The sequence below is a fragment of the Thunnus albacares genome, chromosome 22 (assembly GCF_914725855.1).
Source record: "Thunnus albacares chromosome 22, fThuAlb1.1, whole genome shotgun sequence".
NCBI classification, from domain to species: domain Eukaryota; kingdom Metazoa; phylum Chordata; class Actinopteri; order Scombriformes; family Scombridae; genus Thunnus; species Thunnus albacares.
The window spans coordinates 22,284,560-22,303,319 of record NC_058127.1 but is presented as its reverse complement, the minus strand read 5'-3'; the positions used below and the strand labels follow the sequence as shown (position 1 = coordinate 22,303,319).

At 38.7% G+C, this 18,760-nt stretch overlaps 1 protein-coding gene across 4 annotated transcripts in view; it reads right to left on the bottom strand.

Annotated features, from left to right (window-relative positions):
• Positions 1-18,760, bottom strand: part of nrxn2b (neurexin 2b) — a 714,140-nt gene that overhangs the window by 502,769 nt on the left and 192,611 nt on the right. For 3 of the 4 annotated variants that reach the window (XM_044341047.1, XM_044341046.1, XM_044341049.1), the window contains exon 4: positions 12,370-12,399. The exons of the other annotated variant lie outside the window; for it this stretch is intronic. In XM_044341047.1, coding sequence (XP_044196982.1) covers positions 12,370-12,399 — 30 coding nt within the window. The remainder of the gene's footprint in view (positions 1-12,369; positions 12,400-18,760) is intronic. 4 annotated transcript variants of the gene reach the window in all.

Genomic DNA, 18,760 nt, shown 5'->3' with positions numbered 1-18,760 from the left:
CCTCGAGTTACACACTTCGAGCCACTTTTGCTGAATAATTTTCTTTATTATTTTTATTATCATTCCTAGGCCTTATTTATTTGTTTTACTTTCTTTTTATTTATTATTTTCTGTACATTATCTTATGCTTTATCATGTATCCTTAAGACATTTAGCTATTAATAAATGTCTTAATTTATCCTAGAAGTGTTTTGTTGTTTCTGAGCTGTAGTGAACAGAGGTCACTGTTTGGGACAAGAATTTACGATTATGAGACTGATTCATTGATTAAATTGAACAAGAGTTAGTGCTCCCTCTTGGCACTAACAATTCCTAACCAAAAGGAGGTGGTGCCCCCAATAACGAGGTAATTCAATAATAAAGTATTAATACTCCTACATGTCATACCATGCAAATTCCAAATTCACAGGAGGGGATTACAGAGAGACATAAAGACGAGTGAGATGAAGTGTCATTAAAAATACTATGTATAAAACTTTCAGACAATTTTCAGCTCCTGAAAACAATAGTTACACAATGTTGTTACATTTCTATGCCCGTATTCCAGGAATTCATCTAACAGATGGGAGCCTCGCTGTTTTCTGATCCTCATCGTATGCACTGCTTTGTCAAGCTGTGATGAGATCCATTTCTTTATTGCAATGGTCATATTAATGCAAACTTACAATGCTAAAATAATGATTTTGCACTTCTTTGGTATGCTTGTGTATGGTCCTTTTTTCCTCTTTAGAGTGCCCTTCCAACAGAAATAGCTTTTTTTTTTTTTTTTTTTTATAACCAAAAAGGTGCAACAAAAGCAAAGTCAAATAAATGATACTATGATTTATCGAACTCAGGAGCAATTGGATTGAATTTAGTAATTGACTGAGCTGCAACCTATCACACATTGAGGCATTAAATGAAAGTCTGTTGTTGTGTGTGCATGTATGTGTAAACAGCCCAGAATGTCCATTGCCAAGCAAAGTGGGAGTTCGCTGGGTGTATGATGTGTCCTGTCAGTTTCTCTAAGTGAGGCTGTCAATAATGAGGCGTGCCTAGCCTAGGAAACACAATGCAGGCCTCTGATCAATCTCAGAGAAGGGGGCAGAGGGACTGGGGACTGTCACACACTGTGATTGGCTTCACCCCAGGGAGCCACTGAAGGTCACACAGGGTAGCCTCAGTCCAGCCCTGTCAATCAGCATTAGCCTTGTGATTGTGATTACACCATTAATAGGGAACTCTCATACATGATTGACCTCGACTATGGATTCTGATCTTTTATTTAATAGACATTGTTAATTAGACTGCTACTTTTGTCTTCCTATCATTGGTTGCATGAAGTAACTTTTGTACACTCATCTTTGTACAGCTTCAAGGGCATAAAACCTCCTACCACCTACATTTTATGTATTTTCATTTTGGCTCTGGCAAATCCTCTTTTACATCTGCTTCATGAAGCAGGAAAGTCATATTATTGTTTTAGTCTGTTACAGTTGTCTTAAGATGGAGACAAAATATGTTATATTCATTCTAACTCTTCAACTCCATGTGTATAAATTTTGTCTAGATATTTTAAATTTTGGTTTGGAGTAGAAACTGAAACTCTGATAATAGTGCAGTAGCCCTGATATGCTATAGGCACAGGGGCACATAGCCACAGACGTGCTCATCACAGGCTTTTCTCTGTATGACTGTGAGGACTGTGCGAAGCAGATTCAGGCTGCTGTAGAGCTCCATCCATTTTAGCCTGCTGCTGTGTCAGGAGAAATTCCTGCCTGTGTGAGGACTTCTGCTGTCCAGGTAGAGCTGCTGTGGTTACCGAATTACCGTAGTAACGCAATCACATCAGGCCCACCGCGGAGTAAAGCTGATCACCGCTTCACCGCTGAGTGAGCAGAGCAGCTCAAGTGATGGGACATTAGTTATTCTCTGAGGCTTGACATAAAAAATTACATGCCTGCCGAATGCCGACCAATATTCCTGCTGCAAAGTCGGCCTCTTAATGTCAACACTGGAATAAAGATAGCCATTTAGACTACAGAGGATATAAAGAATAGACTACTACAGGAATAAATGCATCTGAAAAGTTTACCATTTTGGTCTGAATATGAGATGTGTTTTTTTTCCTGGAAAAGTGTGGTTGTCTTATATTCGGGGTCTAGACAATTACGTGTTAACAACATCAAATATTGAATGGATAAAGTACCAGTGTAAAACCAACTCCTGTGCATTACGAGTTGCTTGTAGCCTTAATGTTGCTAGGCTAGCAAGTGTCTTGAAGTCTGTTAAAATTGAGCATATTAGAGTCAGTCAGCCCTAAAAGTGTTTCATTAGTCCAGTTTAACCCGCATGGGTTTCTGAAGGCTTATGTAACATGTTTTTCTGCCACGGAGGAAATAAATTCATGACCAGTGAAAACGAGTCCAAAGCATCTTCTGACGTCTCTACTGCAGAAATGGAATATGTCAAGCTGCCAAATACCACTATCACAGATGATAAGGAGTTCAAAAAGACATACAGGCAGTCTAATAAATGCTAACTGCTGGAGAAAATAATTTTTGACCACTTCCGAGAGTCTGGCAGGAGAGTGTGTGAGTATTTAACTTTACTATGATGTAAGTTGTATTTTTCCCAAAACAGGTGTTGGAAAAGGGAGGGTTCTTCTTATAATCAGGATCGCCTTATATTGGGCCAATATGGTAATTAGGAACCAATAATTTTATAACATCCGAGTTTTTTTTGTTGTTGTTGTTTTTTTTTGTTTTGTTTTTTTTAAATGGAAGTTACTGTGACAGTTTGAATGGCTTCGCTAATTTGTGTGGTAGGGAAAAATTCAATACTGTGGCAGCTCTACATCCAGGCCTAATGTCTTAGCAGTAGCCTCGCAGGCTTCAAGCCAAACAGACCACCAAGCTCAGGCTGCTGAACAGGGTGGAAGAGATCACTGTATAAATCAAAATGATCATCCATTGGGTTTTACAATGAGGATAAAATTTTGAACTAGAATCACAGTGCGTTAATGAATTTTAGCACAGTATATTCAAACGTTCATCTGAATATCAATTTTATTTTTACTTTGCCAAAATATTAATCCAATTCAAGCATAATTTCATTTCAGCAGCGTAGTACTTATGGTGCTGAACTGAAACTGATTAATTCAACTCTGGAGAGAGTGGCTGAGCCATGTCAACATTTAGCAAAGCTAATAACGATGAACTTATATTAGAGTAAGATGATAATGTATTGCTTGTCAAGATTAATATATACTAATAGAAAACAGCATATATCAGTAGCAAATGGGTTTTGCTCATATTTATTCCCTATAGTTTTATATAAGTTATCTTAGACTTACAAAAAGAGGATTAAGTTTAAACCTCTGTTTACTAGCTATAAGATTATTCTGACTGACTTATCACCAATTGTCACATTAGATCAAATTGTGCAGCAACACAGCCATGTTTTGTCGTTGTCGTCAAGTTGCACCCTGTTCCTGCCCATTCAAATGACAGAATAATGGCTTTGCCAGGCGGAAGATACTGCAGTAACCACTTGCTGTCTGAAAGCACTTGAACTGAAAGGTTTTCACTTCTTCAGACAGTAGTTGTACAGGACATTTCCATAATCTGTTAGGAGCGTGAAGCAAGATGTTGCTGAAAAAGAGCATGAAAGTTTTCATATTTCCTTGATATATGATGATTTTAAAGAAAATCTTAGTGGTCCCAGGTCACAAAGGAATTATCTGTTACCAAAATGAAGTTCCAGTGTTTGTTTGGTTCTTTGTTTCACTGGTCATCCTTTTTTCTGAAACATTGCTACCGTAATAATGTAGCCCATATTTTGGTGCTGGAAAATAAATATTTTAAATCATGAATCAGAAGGACACATATTTTTAAATATCATTTTCTATGATCAAAACATGAAGTATATTCTGTTGCCTTTGTCAAGCCATGGCCAGTGGATTGGCAAATTATGAGTATTTCTCTGTGTGCTTTTTTGTCCATGTGTGCATTTTTTATTTTTGTCTGTGTGTTGTTTATAAAAGTATGTGTGCATAAACCTGTTCAAGCTTATTGGAGAAAGCCTCTACTGCTCAAATAAGGCTTGGACAGTGGGCAGTGAATAGCAGGCTGCCTTCACTCAAAGTCACATGGCACTCAGGAGGAGCATCTTTAATTATAGTACAATAATTTGTACAAAAAATTTTAAATAACCATCAACTTAACATTCACACTATTTAGTAGTTAATAATTTAATGATTTGCCCTAGAATCTTATATATCATTTAGAATATGAAGCCAAGCTCTAAATAACTCAGGATACATAATATGAACACAGTAATAGTGTATTCATGCAAACTTTTGTCAGTTGAGATTACAATGTTACATAAATCAATTCAGGAGTGATGCTTAGACCAGACAGAAACGTTTTGAATAACTGACAGACCTAATCAGACTGTTTCATATTCATCATATGAGACGAGAACAATACTATATGGATCATATCCACTTATTATTAGCCAGTATTGGTCTGATTTATCAATGAGCTAATAAAGTAATGGATCAGTGTTACTTAACAGCATGAAAATGAAGACCAACTGGTTTCACACTTATACTGAACTTCATTGCAGTTCTCAGTGTGTTTTAAATAGCTTGAGCAGAACACAGTGGCACATGGACTCCATAAACTGCCCTCAGTGAGCTCAGACAGAGATGGCTATCTTGACCTGGACCTAGTCTATTACATTCGAGGTTAGATACAGATCTGACTGGATATTCCCTTCATTTTCCCTCCAGTATCTCCAAAGAGATCTACATTAAACCTGCCAAGAGACAATCTCCCAGGGCCTGGTTAATTTGATTCCCAGTATGCATCATGCTGGCCTCTCCAAAAGAGGAGGTGGTGTTGGTGGCAGCAGGGGACTTCATTCGAACAGAAACCAAATGATCTGTGGGCAAAAACATCTGCATTCCCAAAGGGGCTGGAAATGTTGGCAATTTAAAGCCATTAACTTGCACTTTTTTTCCTATTATTGGAAACGGCAGTTTTATTTATTTAAGGGCCCCTTAATTAGTTTGTATCAGCTGAAACAGCTTCAGGGCAGCTGTTTAGAGTGATGCATCAACACCTTGGAAATTGCTGGCCCAAGGAAATAGGCTACGTCTATAATTACATACAGTACATTGTCATACAGTAGTACTTTTAGCATTTTAAGCTCCTGTTTAAATTCTACATGCTGTCATAGTTTCATAGGTCACTTTGCACTTCCATATGAACTTACCTTGCGACTTCTGCTCGACAATTAATTTCAACCAGGTCATGTTATATTTTTGTATGAGCCAGAGGTAAGACAAACAACAGTCCTCTAGTATACCATACTAGATGACCACAGTTTAAATTTCAAAAATAAAATAAATGTTTCATATGTTTAAAATATGCATTGTGTGCACATTCCCTAGGGACTGTGCTGTCTCATCTCTGACGAGATAAGTTGTTATGAAAGTGCTCCTGTATAATAATGCACTTTCTGTAAAAAGACTTGGGTCAAATAGGACCAAATTGTATGAGAAGATTTTTAAGACTGTGATGTATTAACTACCTTAATTTTTTGGCTAATAGGTCTCAAATTTTGAGGGTCAAAATCAAGGTCTGACTTGAGTAAGGTAAGATTTCAATTATTTCAAGTTTTTATTGTAATTTCAAGGTTTTTATTGTCATTCCAACACATTGTATATGTAAGGGAATGAAATTAACATTATACAGGTCCCGGTGCAATAAGATATAAAAACAAAACAAAGAAAGAAACAAAAAAAACATGTTATATCACACAAAGTATGGGAATAAAATACTGAAAAATACCAGACAATAATAATACTATAAATAATTAAAAAATATAAATTTTAAAGTACTAAAGTATGAAAGTGTATCTTATCCTATTCAAGTCTTAATGTCTGCCCTTTTTCTCACCATAGTCAATGGCAATATACATATTGCCATTTCTGTTAAAAAGTTGATCTCAGTGAAAGTTTGACCACATTTAGTCAGGGTCAACACTGCACTGCCTTTTTGCATTACAAACAGAGGTAGCTCCAATAGCTGAACTTCTATTCTGCTGCTGCATGTACAGAATTTCTTCAATCTTTCATCTACAGTATCTCACCATGACAATCTCTGTGCATGTTATTCTTTTGCATCCAAAATCCATTAAAAAATATCAAATATGCTTTTCTCTGATATAACCAGAAGTTGAGAACCCTTTCATTTCAAATTGCAGTAAAAATGTCTTTGGTGCAATAAAATTTAAATGTTCTTGTTACACGTAATTTTAACCATTGCCTAATAATGTATCTGTATATAAGGACTAGTCTTTGTTACTCAACTGCCATGACAGTTGACAAGCCTCATGTTATTTAAAGAATAATATTTAGGTATGAGTGGTAGTCCTTAGTGGTGAGGGGAGCAGAGGGTAATGCCAGAAAATGCTCTTGAATTTGTCAATTACTATAGTGTAAATATTGTTTTAAATGCAAATATTTAGGGCGATGTTCATCCAAGAGAGTAGACAAGTTTAATTACTTTGGTTGTTGAAAATTATTGCTCAGAGAGTCCGTGTCTGTCATGGCTCTTTTTAAATAATTATCTTATTGTTAAATGTAATCTGTAGCTTGCCAAGCATGCAGCCCAGTGTGTGAGGTTGGCAGCAGTCTTACAGACAGGAAGATAGAGATCAGCAGTGACTGAAGCCTGGGGTTTGTCCTTCCTACAGCTGTGAAGGACAGCCTTGGGTTTGAGAGGAGACTGACATTGATTTTCTAGCCCTGGTTATGTGATGGCTGACGCCCCTGCCTCTGATCATGAACATTGACCAAAACCGCTCTTTTTTTTGTTAAAAACAGGGCTATCCTGGCTCACATGAACACATCCATAAATGCACGCACATGCGCGCACACACACATATTCAAGGGAAGTTGATGCCTGGAAAGCTGAGAGGTGCTTAAGTCCTTCAGTGAAAAACAGCTAATTCGCTAACATGTCACACATTCTGGCCTTTACCAAATAAGTTTATTGATTTTCCTCTTTTAAGATGTTTTTTTGGCCTGTCCATTGGGAACAAACACTGTATTAATTCTGGCTACAGGGTGATCAATATAAATGGCTGGCTAGGCATTGTTTGATGAAAACAAGCATAATCAGCTACTTTTCTTTGAACTCCGATAATATGGCATCCCTCCCCCAGGTTATTTACCTTGTTCATTGTGTAGGCCTTATTTAACTTGCATTAGTTAGCCTTGATAAAAATAAATAATAAAAAGGGAAAAAAAAATATTGTTACCTGTACAGTAGTCTCTGTTTTGAGATAAAATAAAGCATTATGAATTAGACTTTCATTGAATGCCTGTGGCCTATTTGGAGATGTTTTTTATTACACATCAGTCTTTGAGAAAGTAATGTATGAGAGACAGGGAAGTGGGTTGCAGTCAGTGACATGCAAATTAAGGCAGCTCAGCTGTGAGTGTGATAAGATTCCATTTATTCTCTACAACTTTTTCCCCACCTTATCTTCCTCAATCCCAACCCCTCTTTTCTCTCTTTTTTTTAAAAAGTTATGAACTGTTCTGTTTCAGCAACCTTTAGTTTAGATCCTGCTGCTTGCGGAGGCAGAGTTAACAGGAACAGCACAGCTATGCTCTACACATGGTGGATCAGAGACTGAATGTCTGATGTTGAGATCAGGGCGTGTCTCAGGGAGGGATGATGGAGATTGATAGATACTCTAATATCAGATCTTCCATTCTTCTGGTACGTTCTATTATCCTGGTGTGAGCTCATCTAGCTATGAGTGTGTGACTGGAGTAAACAGTCAGCCCCGTCTTGGATGGACTACAGCTAGGGATCAGTATTAAATGGCAGTAGGTTGCAGGAGATGTTATAGGGAGGCAGAGTAGACGCTGCATAGAGATGAAGGGATTATGGTTATGATTCATCTGCTGGTGGCAGCGACTGTCTGCTGGGGATAGGAAAATATATTCATCTAGGGTTTCCATCAGTGTATTGCAAGCCCACCGGCCTGCCAGGCCTAAGCTGACCCCCGTCAGGCCTTAGCATTGGGGAGTTTTTGTTTTTTTTAAATGTATTTTTAAGATGTTTTTTTTAACAGTTACAGTGCGCCAGCTTGGTTGGAAACAGATATAATAGTTGGAAAACCACTTACTGTAGCTTGCAAGTTAAGGACATAAAGTTTTGTTAGCAGTTTTGCTGAAGAGCAGTCTTGACAATTTGAGGCACCGCTAGTGTTTTAGGCTAACAGCTAACAGTAAACTTGTGAGAGTGAGGGAGCGGTGGTGGCTGCTATCAGTGTAGAGCTGATCGGTGTAGAGCTGGGTGAGCAGCATAAACTGTGAATGTAGCTGGACATGTATATTATGATCCACAGTTTGCAAAAAAAATAAAAAAAAATAAAAAAATGCAGTCCTTCAGGCAAAGCAGAGTTCCGGAAAATTGTGTAGACAAATTTTGCTGCTTGTAGTGACATGAATGAGCTGCAATTTATTCCAGGAAGCAGTAAAGATGTGTCAGAGCTTATCAACCAGCTATGGTATAAACTTTGATTTTATTTTGTTGTTTTTGAAATGTGCATTCCAAGGCTGTAAGAATCAGTAGCCAATCAGGACTTTTTTGTAGAGTGCAAAAACTTTGATATTTAATTTAATTTCTTTTGCTATTGTTAAAAAACACAGCATTCCAAGACTGTAAATTGCCAGATTCTTTGTAAGACTCTACTATAGTTGTTGATTTTTTTAAATGTGTGTGAATAAATGACTTATTTATGACACATTATGTCAACTTTTAGCACTGACTTAATGTAGGGCCCCATGTTATATGTGTTATAGCTTTTTTAAATTCTGAATTCTGCGATTCCTTCCATGATTCTATTATCACAGAAACTATAGGGCCCCACCTTAATGCTGCCATCAGTCTGTTGCTGGCAAAAAAGTCACTTGGCTGCCGGCGTGGCCCCCTTCAAAAGATTCTTGCCACCAGGCCTAACAATTTTTCTGGGGAAACCCTGTTCATCCTTTGTATCGTGCCGTACAGAAGCAATGAACTGGTAAGCATCTTGCTCGATGACAGTAAAAAAGTGGGTACTGTGCAACAGAACCATTCCATACAAGTAATTTACAATAGATTGTCAGTGCTGACAATCTATTGTTAATACAAAAAACTTCATGGTTTCATCTATGTATAAAACCGATTCTTTAACACAATATTTTTACTGTATGGGATTGAGTGTGAGAAGTGAGTGAGAATATATAGAATAGTTACTCTACTAAGTGCATGTGCTACATTTGTGGTTAGGAGCATCATCCAACGAATGAGGACATATTTTAGGATACATTGTTTGTGTTGGTGCACATTATTATTATTATAGTCTGTATATCCCTAACCTTAAAAAAAATGTCAACCTTGTGATATAGGTGTCTGGCTAACGTTGCTTTGCCTCTTATGTAAACTTAAGTCGCGTCAAGTGTCATGGATGGAGACGCTTCTCATGAGCATACTCATTTGGTCTAACTTTGTCTTTAATCAATCAGGTTTTACACTAATTAAAATTAATGAAACACACAGACTGTTTTCCTGCAACGTATCTACTGGCAATCTTTCAGGCACCATTTCATCTCCAGTGGAAACAACTGTGGTCCTTTTTTAAAGTGATGAATCAAATTCATATCATCACTTCAAATCAGTTTACACATAGATTTGGAGCCTAATGGTAGCCTACAGTTGACTTTGATTCTACTGCTGCAATTATTTAATGTGTTCACAGCAGTAATTTATGTCTAATCTGTTTTCCATATACTATAATCTACAATGAGAATGAAAGAGTATGGATATCATACTGGAATATTAACTCTTCTCTACATGTTTCCCCTCACTTTTTGTAAAATTAAAATCCAACACATGAGCTGAGGTAATTTTGGTGCCAATCCTCACACTAAATATTGGGTAAAGTAAAGGTTCAACAAGGTTCACTAAAAGTCTGAGTGATCTATTAGAACCAAAACAAGTTCACTTTTGAATTTGCCGGTGAAACCTGGGCTTCTCCCTCAATTGTTCACTTGAGTCAAAGGAAAAGGGTCGTTGCTCAAGTCCCAGTAGATCATTTACTACGATTATAGAAGAGAGGAAGCTCTCTTCACACCAGTAAAAGGTCAGAACCAGGGATGCACGATATTGGATTTTTTGCTAATATCCAATATGCCATTATTTTCCAACTCATTTTGGCCGATTGCCGATGTCTATACTGATATATGCACATATTTTTTTCCACCTGGCCTAGGAGACTATTTCGCATGCAATCATAGATTGTATGTATGATCAAGAAAGACAATATATAAAGTAAGAACTTAGGAAGACTGGAGTTCAGGAGCTCAGCATTAAAACTTTAATGAACCTGCCAAGTGAGTCAAGCAGTAGAGTTTTCTTTGAGTTTATTAGACAGTCAGGATTAATGGATAGTATTTAATCTTTGGTCCACACTCCGAAGCAGAAGGTGGCAGTAATGCACCTAATATGCTAGTTGCCAACCGCCGTTATAAACCACAAAAGTAAAAGAAGAAGGTTTTTTTTTTTTCAAACACATTGGTATATCCTGCCAGCCAAGGTGTTTCCTATCTGTGCAGCCAAACACAGCAGCACCTCAAACTGTTTCACCTTAAGGGTCCCAGTGCTTCCTCCGCAGGCTCCTCTTCACTCAGCTGCCCGACAGACCCTCTCCCATTTTAAAGTAATTAACAAACCGGGGCTCAGTGCTCCGGTTGGATCCACATGGAGAACCGGCACTAGCTGGGAGGCTAGCAAAGCGTTAGCCGCAGCATGGCCGAAGGGAAAAACAGCCAGCTAGCCTCAGATCTCCATGTGGATCCAACCGGAAAACTGATCCCCGGTTTTTTATTCAGGTTTAAGTGGGAAGAAGCAGTGGGTCTGTTAGGCAACTGAGTGAAGTGGAGCCTGCGGAGGAAGCACCAGGACCGTCAGGGTGAAAAAGTCCATGGAGGGAAGCACAGCCAGGCGGCAGAGGAGAAGGTAATGAATCGGCCCGTCATTTCAGCAAAAATGTTCATTTCAGGCCAATACTGATATGTCATTTTAAGCTTATATCGGTCGATACCGCTTACATGCCGATATTATCAATGCCTCATCCATGCCCAGTCAGAACACTCACTGGCTACTGCACTTGTTCATTTCTTTTCTTCTTATGAACTTTGTTTTAACACTTTTTTCTGTGGACAGGCCTCAGTGGGAGGTCAGCGGAAGATATAGGTCAGTGAATAGGAGAATATAATTGTGAGGAATAGTAAAGAGTCAGGAGCATGGTGTGTAGTTTAGAATGCATCTTGGCTGTAAAAGTACAAATACTGACATCCAATTCGCACATAAAAAAATGTGTTGCTCATGATTGGAACACCTTCTCTGAAAAACATGTCAAATGTGCAAAAGGTCAGAAGATGAGCAGAAACATGTTGGTGGGACACAAAGTAATGTGAGTGTATATTTCCCAAAATTATATTGTGTAGTGTGGCATAGATTAAACAGCTGTGGTGTTAGATGTATTTGTGCTATATAGACATAACAGCAGCAAAAACAACATCTAGTGATCACAGAAACATCGAAACAATTGCAGACACATTTTCTTGTAAAAAAAAGAAATATAACACATGTAATTTAAGGTTCAGAACTTGAATGATAACCCTTTAAAAAATCTGAATGCCAAACAATGGGAATGTCAGCAGAGTGGTGATGAAAACTCTGCACATTCGACAACACTTTCACCTTGAAGTGTTAGTGAATGGGAGTGTGAACACATTTTGCTTTTGTAACTTTGACCAGCAAACACATTTCCAATAGAATCAGCAGTTTCTCTTCTTTTTGTTTAAACCCAAGCAGAAGGGATAGCAGAAAAGTGTTACCTTCAGCCCCAGGGTCAGGTCGTCGGGGTCAAAGGTGGTCAGAGGTGAAGGTCCAGGACGTGAGCCATAGGACAGGACAAGGGGTGGACACACATTGGTGGAGGTCACAGAAAAGCACAAAGACATGGCGGTAGGGAAAGGGAGGAGAAGCAGGAGGCACAACCAAAACAAAAAGAAAAAAAAAAGTGGAGATATGGAAGGAGAGAAATAAGGGGGAGCAATAGGGGAGGATGTTGCAAGGGGTTAAAAAGACAAGGGAGGATTTTGGGGGGGAAATGGAGGTATATGGCACCGAGAAAAGGTAAAAAGCGGAGGAGGAAATTGTGAGGGAAAGCGGCAGTTTCAAGGGGCTAGGGGCGAAGAGGCTGAGTCAATTCCTCTAAAAAAAAACAGAACCAAAATAAAAAGGAATGAACCCATACCTTGGTCGTTTAACGTCAGGTGCGCCAGACCTTGAAAGGGAAAAAACAGAAAAAAAGAACAGAAAGAGGAAGAAAAGAAGGTCATAAAAGGCACGGGAAGAAAAAAAGCATTGTCACAACGTTGGACTGCAGTTTGTGACAGACATCCTGGGGCAGACGTGGATGTCAGAGTTCAAATCAAAGGTAAAAAACGAGAAAGAGAGATAGAGATAGAGAGAGAGCGAATAGTAACAGAAAACAAGCAAACACTTTTTGAGTGAGGTGTGGGGGGTTTAGAAAAAAAAGCATTTTCATTTGGCGCAACCCCCGAAGGCTATTGCTCTCACAAATGCTTTTTTTTCCTCTGGAGTACTTATGGAACACACAGAGAACTGTTTGGCAGAAAAGATTTAAACTGGATTCCTCATCTCTTACTGTACTCAAGTCATAAAAAAAGAATCTGAGCTCTGCAAGGTCTCACACAGAGAGGGTCAGAGATAAACCAGGAAAAACACTACAGGATAAAATGTTTTGTGTTGTCTGTAGAAACCCAAAGCCAAATATTATTCCCACACAGATGTGAGTACAGCCTAAAATACTTATTTAGCTTACTGTAGGCTATTGTGCACACATCTAGCAAAAACCGCATATCAATAGATTTCAAAGAAAAACATTCACAATGGTCTCCTGCAATTGTTGGTGAACAATAGTTACCATTAAGTACCTTCTGAATCAGGCAACAATACCCAGCAAACCATTTCACAGACAGAAACAACCTATACAGACAAAAAACATATAGGAAATTATGGATGTGCAAAAATTTATAATAACACTTCTGGGAAATAAACTGAACTTAAATGACCACCAAAATACCTCCAGTTTCAGGTTGAACTGTGGCCAAGGAAGCAACAGGCTGAACAATTCCCACTCTCACAAGGTCATTACTTAAACTTACTGGGTTAAAAATACTGAAAAAGAATAAAAGAACTTATTGTGTGTGTTAACATACACACTCCAGTCTAGATTGTGAAAAAATATAATACACAATGCTCAAGCAGCAGCATTTACAAGTTTACAACCACAATGACATGCATAAAAATAGCTCTTACTGTTGATAATACAACATTCAGCCTTCGTACAGCACCTGTTTGAGAATGCTACTGTACGGGGGATCATCAGGGACAAATACATGGCAGGAGGGTAAAAATTATAGCAAAATATTTTCAAGCATCCTAGCTGGTAGTGTTCATGTACTGTAAACATACAGCAGCATGTCTCATGGACTGAATTCTTGGAAGCAAACTGTATAACAGAGAAATAGAACTTAAATAAAAATGAAATATGGTCCTAACTAGCCTAAAGCAAGGGTTTATTCCCAAATAAACAGAGTGGCTAAAGCAAATCGGATTTAACCCCAGGCAGCACAGAATATCAACAACATTATGTCTGTTGGACCAGAAGCCCCAAAAGGTCAAATCTTTTCAAGTCAACCTGTCTTACCTTGATCAATACCATTTCAAACATAAGACTCTTGGCACTACCAGCAAACAGCTCAGTCTAAATAGCCCTTCAGCATCAAGGAAGTCAAGTGTTGCAGCCTTGAAGTATTGTGCTTTATTTTTTTTTCTAATTCAAGATACTTTTTACCTAAAAGACTTGAAAAGATTCACATCACTGATGGCTGCACTTCATTAATATTCAGCTATGGAATTAGCTACCACACATGTGAAATATATTTGAATTTTTGTCCTGATACCTGAGATTCATAGCTTGGAACAGTATTGATCTAAAGATACTATTTTTTCAAAGAAATTGAGGTATTCTGCACTCATCATTTTCTGTGGCTGATGATGGTCAAATCAAGAGATCTGTCGATGTAGAGGTTAGGCAGCATACTGCCATTTAGACACAGCAATATGATGACTCAATACAGCCTCTCACTTACCCTCTTGAATCAAGGATGTGGTAAAATACCGTTTTCAGAACTCTAGCAGGAGTTAAAAAGAGAGATAGCCTTTAAAGCAGCCCTAATCAATACCAAAACCTCAGCTTCCATGCACAGTAAATGTACTAAAGGTTTGTCTATCAACGTTTAGACCATGGACTGGCTAAATGTGGTGCTAGATATCCAAGATTACCTAAACATTCAGTTGCTGCCTGCTTTTTCTTGCGGACAAACAAGAAAACGATAGTTTAATGTCCCAGAAAACAAATTAACACATAACCTGAGGCTAGCTGTTAGTCTGCAGCGTGAATGCACAAAACACATCTATAGCACCAAAAGTGAGCGGGCAAATCAGAATGCAAAGACCACAGAAGCTCAAATGACTCTTGACAACAAGCTGTTCCTATTGTCCTCTTTCCTAATAACATCTGTGATTCAGGGGCAGAGGAAATGTACAGGCAGAGTGTTTTATTAATCTGGCTGCAGTCCGTTTCCTGCCGGCCCTTTGCAGGGAGTCCAATCATTCTCATTCTGCCTCCCTCTGTTTTTGTTTCCTTGCTCATAATCCATTAAGGAGATAAGGCTAGGGCTCCTGCAATGAAACAGAACGGTGCTGTCGCTGCATACCAAATCATTCAAATACCCCCCCCCACCCCAGCCTCATCCAGCTCAGGCGGGGAAAAGACACAGTGGCACAATTTTATGGCAGAGGAAGACAAGAAAAGGTGAAGAGGAGAAGGTGAGAAAAGGATGCACAGAAGAAAAGAAGAAAAAAGCCAGAGAAATGGCAGCCAGTTGTCCAATGACATCTTCACAGCCTGTGTTAACCGGAGATTTTCAGACAGGTATGCTGCATGGTGCCAAAAAAGACACAGAAAGCAATCAATTCATTCCAAGGTATTGTATTGGAGGGTGAAACTGGATATTTGAAAGTTACAATTTGATCCACACAAAATGGCAAACTTATTTTCACACAACATTTCTTCCCACACAGAAAGACACAAAAGCTCCACACATACTTACACACACAGCCAGTCACACACATTATGTTGTCTTGGCAGAAGCAGAGGATGTCAGACTCCTAACTTGCCAGATCCTGATCAGGATGTGATGGCTTTCACTAGCAAGTGGAGTGAGAGGGAGAAAAGGCGGCATGACTGAAAATTTAAATTACTGATCACTGTAAGACATCCGAATTTAACCAACATAAGAAAAAGCTCTCCCTCTCTTAACTTTCATTCTGCATCAATATTAAAGCACAAATCAAATTACCACAGCCTCAAGCAGTATCGCTTGCCTCAAATGCTGGCAACGTGACCAAAACCGAGCCCAAACTATGAACTCCCCACCCCCCACCTCCTTCACATCTGAGCATTTGATTACATCCTTAATTCTGTGGCGAATACAGATGGGAGTGCCTGACGGAACTGCTGCTGATTGGCTGGTTATGATTGAGTGGCAGATGGAGCAGGCTCATAATTCTTCCATTAGGAGGAGACGTGCTTACGTCTAATCTTGCCCACTCCTCCTCCATTCTGTATTCCCCTTTTTTCCCCAGCTTTTCTTGCTCCCTGTCTTCACTTCCAACCCTCCATCAGCCAGCTGCAGCTGCCTCCTGCTCTCTTCCTCCACATCTGCCACTTTCTTCTGTTTTCAAGACTCATGAGCACAAGTCACTATTGCTTGGCAAATTACTGATTTCATTTAAATGACTGTTGGTGGCTCCAACACCAGTGTCCTGCCAGATACTGCATGATAGATGATAGATGATACTGCATGAAAGACGGGCAATGCCAACCAGGGTTATATGTACTGTATGGATATCAATTCATAGATACACCAAAGACTGATACTTGCCTACTGTAATGATGAAGATGAGCGAATTAATCAAAAAGTGCCTACCAGAAATTATTGAATGGCGAGTGAGCATCAACGAAACAGTTGTGTCAGCTTCTCCCACTCCAACTAAAAGTTGAGTACAGACTGATTATGAGGTCAAGTGTTTGTTTGTGTTTTCAACTTTCAACTAAAATCGTATTTGGACACACTGATCATGTTGTAATGAACTGGTAAAAAAAAAAAAGTCCTTGTTTTGTAAACAGCATTCAACAGGTACAGCATGTTCTTCAAAACATTGTCAGGAATTAATCTATCACAACATTCCTGAAATATTCACAGATTATGATGAGCCTCATCATCCTCCACACATACACACACACACACGAACAGATGTGCTGGGTCTCAGGGCAGCAGCAACAACGCACAATTGGAGGGGACAGAGAAAAATGGTAGTCATCATCATTATCCCTTTCTACCCCTTCCGCACCTCCTTTCCTCTCACTTTCTCTATCCCTCGTTCATCAGATGGACACATAGACTAAGTCAGAAGGAAGAATGTGTTTGCTTCGCGAGCCCCCTGTGGTGCTGGGATGGCATGTTAAATAGCTTCATCCTCCAAGGATTCTAACCAGCATATGGCCACCGTACTTCACGTGCCTCCTGAAGGCACATGCCATACTGACACAAGAGCCTCCTCTTTACTTAGTGATCACAAAATGGTAATCATGCAACAGCGGTTTAAAAAATGTTTTAAAAGATACCGCCTTCGATGACTTTAGTGGGAGCGAGCGCTACCAAAAAGCAAGAAATATCAACAAGAAGCATATAAAAGTCATGAAGTATAAAGTAAGAGCAATAAATGGTTTTATGTGCAGCTTATTGCTTGGTGCACCCTTGGCACAAGATATAAAACTACACAATAACCAAAACGTTTGACACACCCACAAATCATTGGCTTTTACTTGGCCTGGGCATAGATAAAGTTTCACAACTTAATCATCACGGTATGTCTCATATCGCCAAAAAGTGCAGACATGGCCCTTGGGGGCTCAGAAACAAACCAGTGCGATTTGTAAAAACATCTGCTTAAAAGGATGTTGGAAAATGGTTCTGATTGAATATGAATAATATTCATCTCAGTAGGATGATTTATAATGCATAGTGTCTTTGCACAGCTTAAGTAATATAGAAACTGTGGTAGAATTTAAAGTGCTTTAATAATTCATTGTGGATATCTATTCTATGAGAGAGAGAAAGGGAGAGATAGTGGGAGGTAAGGGGCTAAGAAGACTTCTAAAATCTTGCAGAGTTATAGATTGATGTTAAAGGCTTCAATATATTTCAGTGTTTTAAATTATTAACATAGAGCATGCCCTATTTCAAAAGGAAGAAACATGTAAAATTCTATACTTGAACATCAAGTGAAAATCTTTCTCACTGGGTCCACAGCTGCTGACTGACAGTGTAGTCATAGACTGCAGCTCACTGTGATTTTAATAAGGGATAAAAGGCTTACAGTGAACACATCCTGCATTTGCCTTGCTCATAATGTGTAGTAGGGGAAAGCCAGTATGAAAGTAACACGGGATGAAAGTAACAGGGCAATTTTCTCCGAGCCCATACAAGTTTGATATGTCTAACTGCGTCAGCACATATAGCACACAACATTTACCAGAACCTCGAGAAATCCTGTGGATACATCATACTATTGCAGAGTTTTATCCGAAAAGCTGTTTCTGAATTCACTCAAGTGTTTTTTTTTTTTTTGAATGACAAATTGCGTTTCATCTGTCGTAGTCATGATCATTTGACAGATTATTTAGTACTTTAACACATCTTGACGTTTGCCATGTCAGATTTTTTCAGTATAGAAGCAACTGTCAGGAGTCATTGCCGGGACGATTGTAACAGCTGTTTGTTTTGTCCCGCCGCTAATGTGATCACACTGTGTGTGTTACAGCAGGCTGTACTCTGATCAAACCACTGCACCTAAAGTTTCCCTGGTCAAGGATGAGAAATGTCTTGTGTGTGGGGAGACATTCAGCTCATTATTGCTTGGTGAAGTGTGGGTGCAGTGTCTCTTTTGTCTGCACTGGTCCAAGGCCTGTACTGAGGGCACAGAGCACTATATCACACAACTGTCACAACTGTGACAATGAATAAAAAAAAGAACTTATTTTGGTAATACAGTGAATGAAATGTGTTATTTTTACACTTTTATACTGTTAAAATTTCTTTAAATGTTATATTGTTCATACTGTTGTAAAATGTTGATGATGAAACTGAAAATTGAAATTGAAAATGAAATTTAATAATTTTTTATTAAGATAAAGGACATAATAGGTTTGCAATTACATATTACCAAGGACATTGTCAGATATTTTAATAAAAACAAAAATAATATAAACAACTCAGTTTTATGCTGTTGTGTTACTTTTGACCCACACGGGTTACTTTCATCCGACTGATGAGATTGAAAGTAATAACGCGCAACCTCCATTCAAAGTCAAATTATAGGATTAGTTTCTGTCTGTAACATAATCTTTTTAAAATGACGTTTATCTGAAAAGTGTTACTTTCATCCTGGTTTTCCCTACATGCTGTATATACTGAGAAATGTCCATCTGC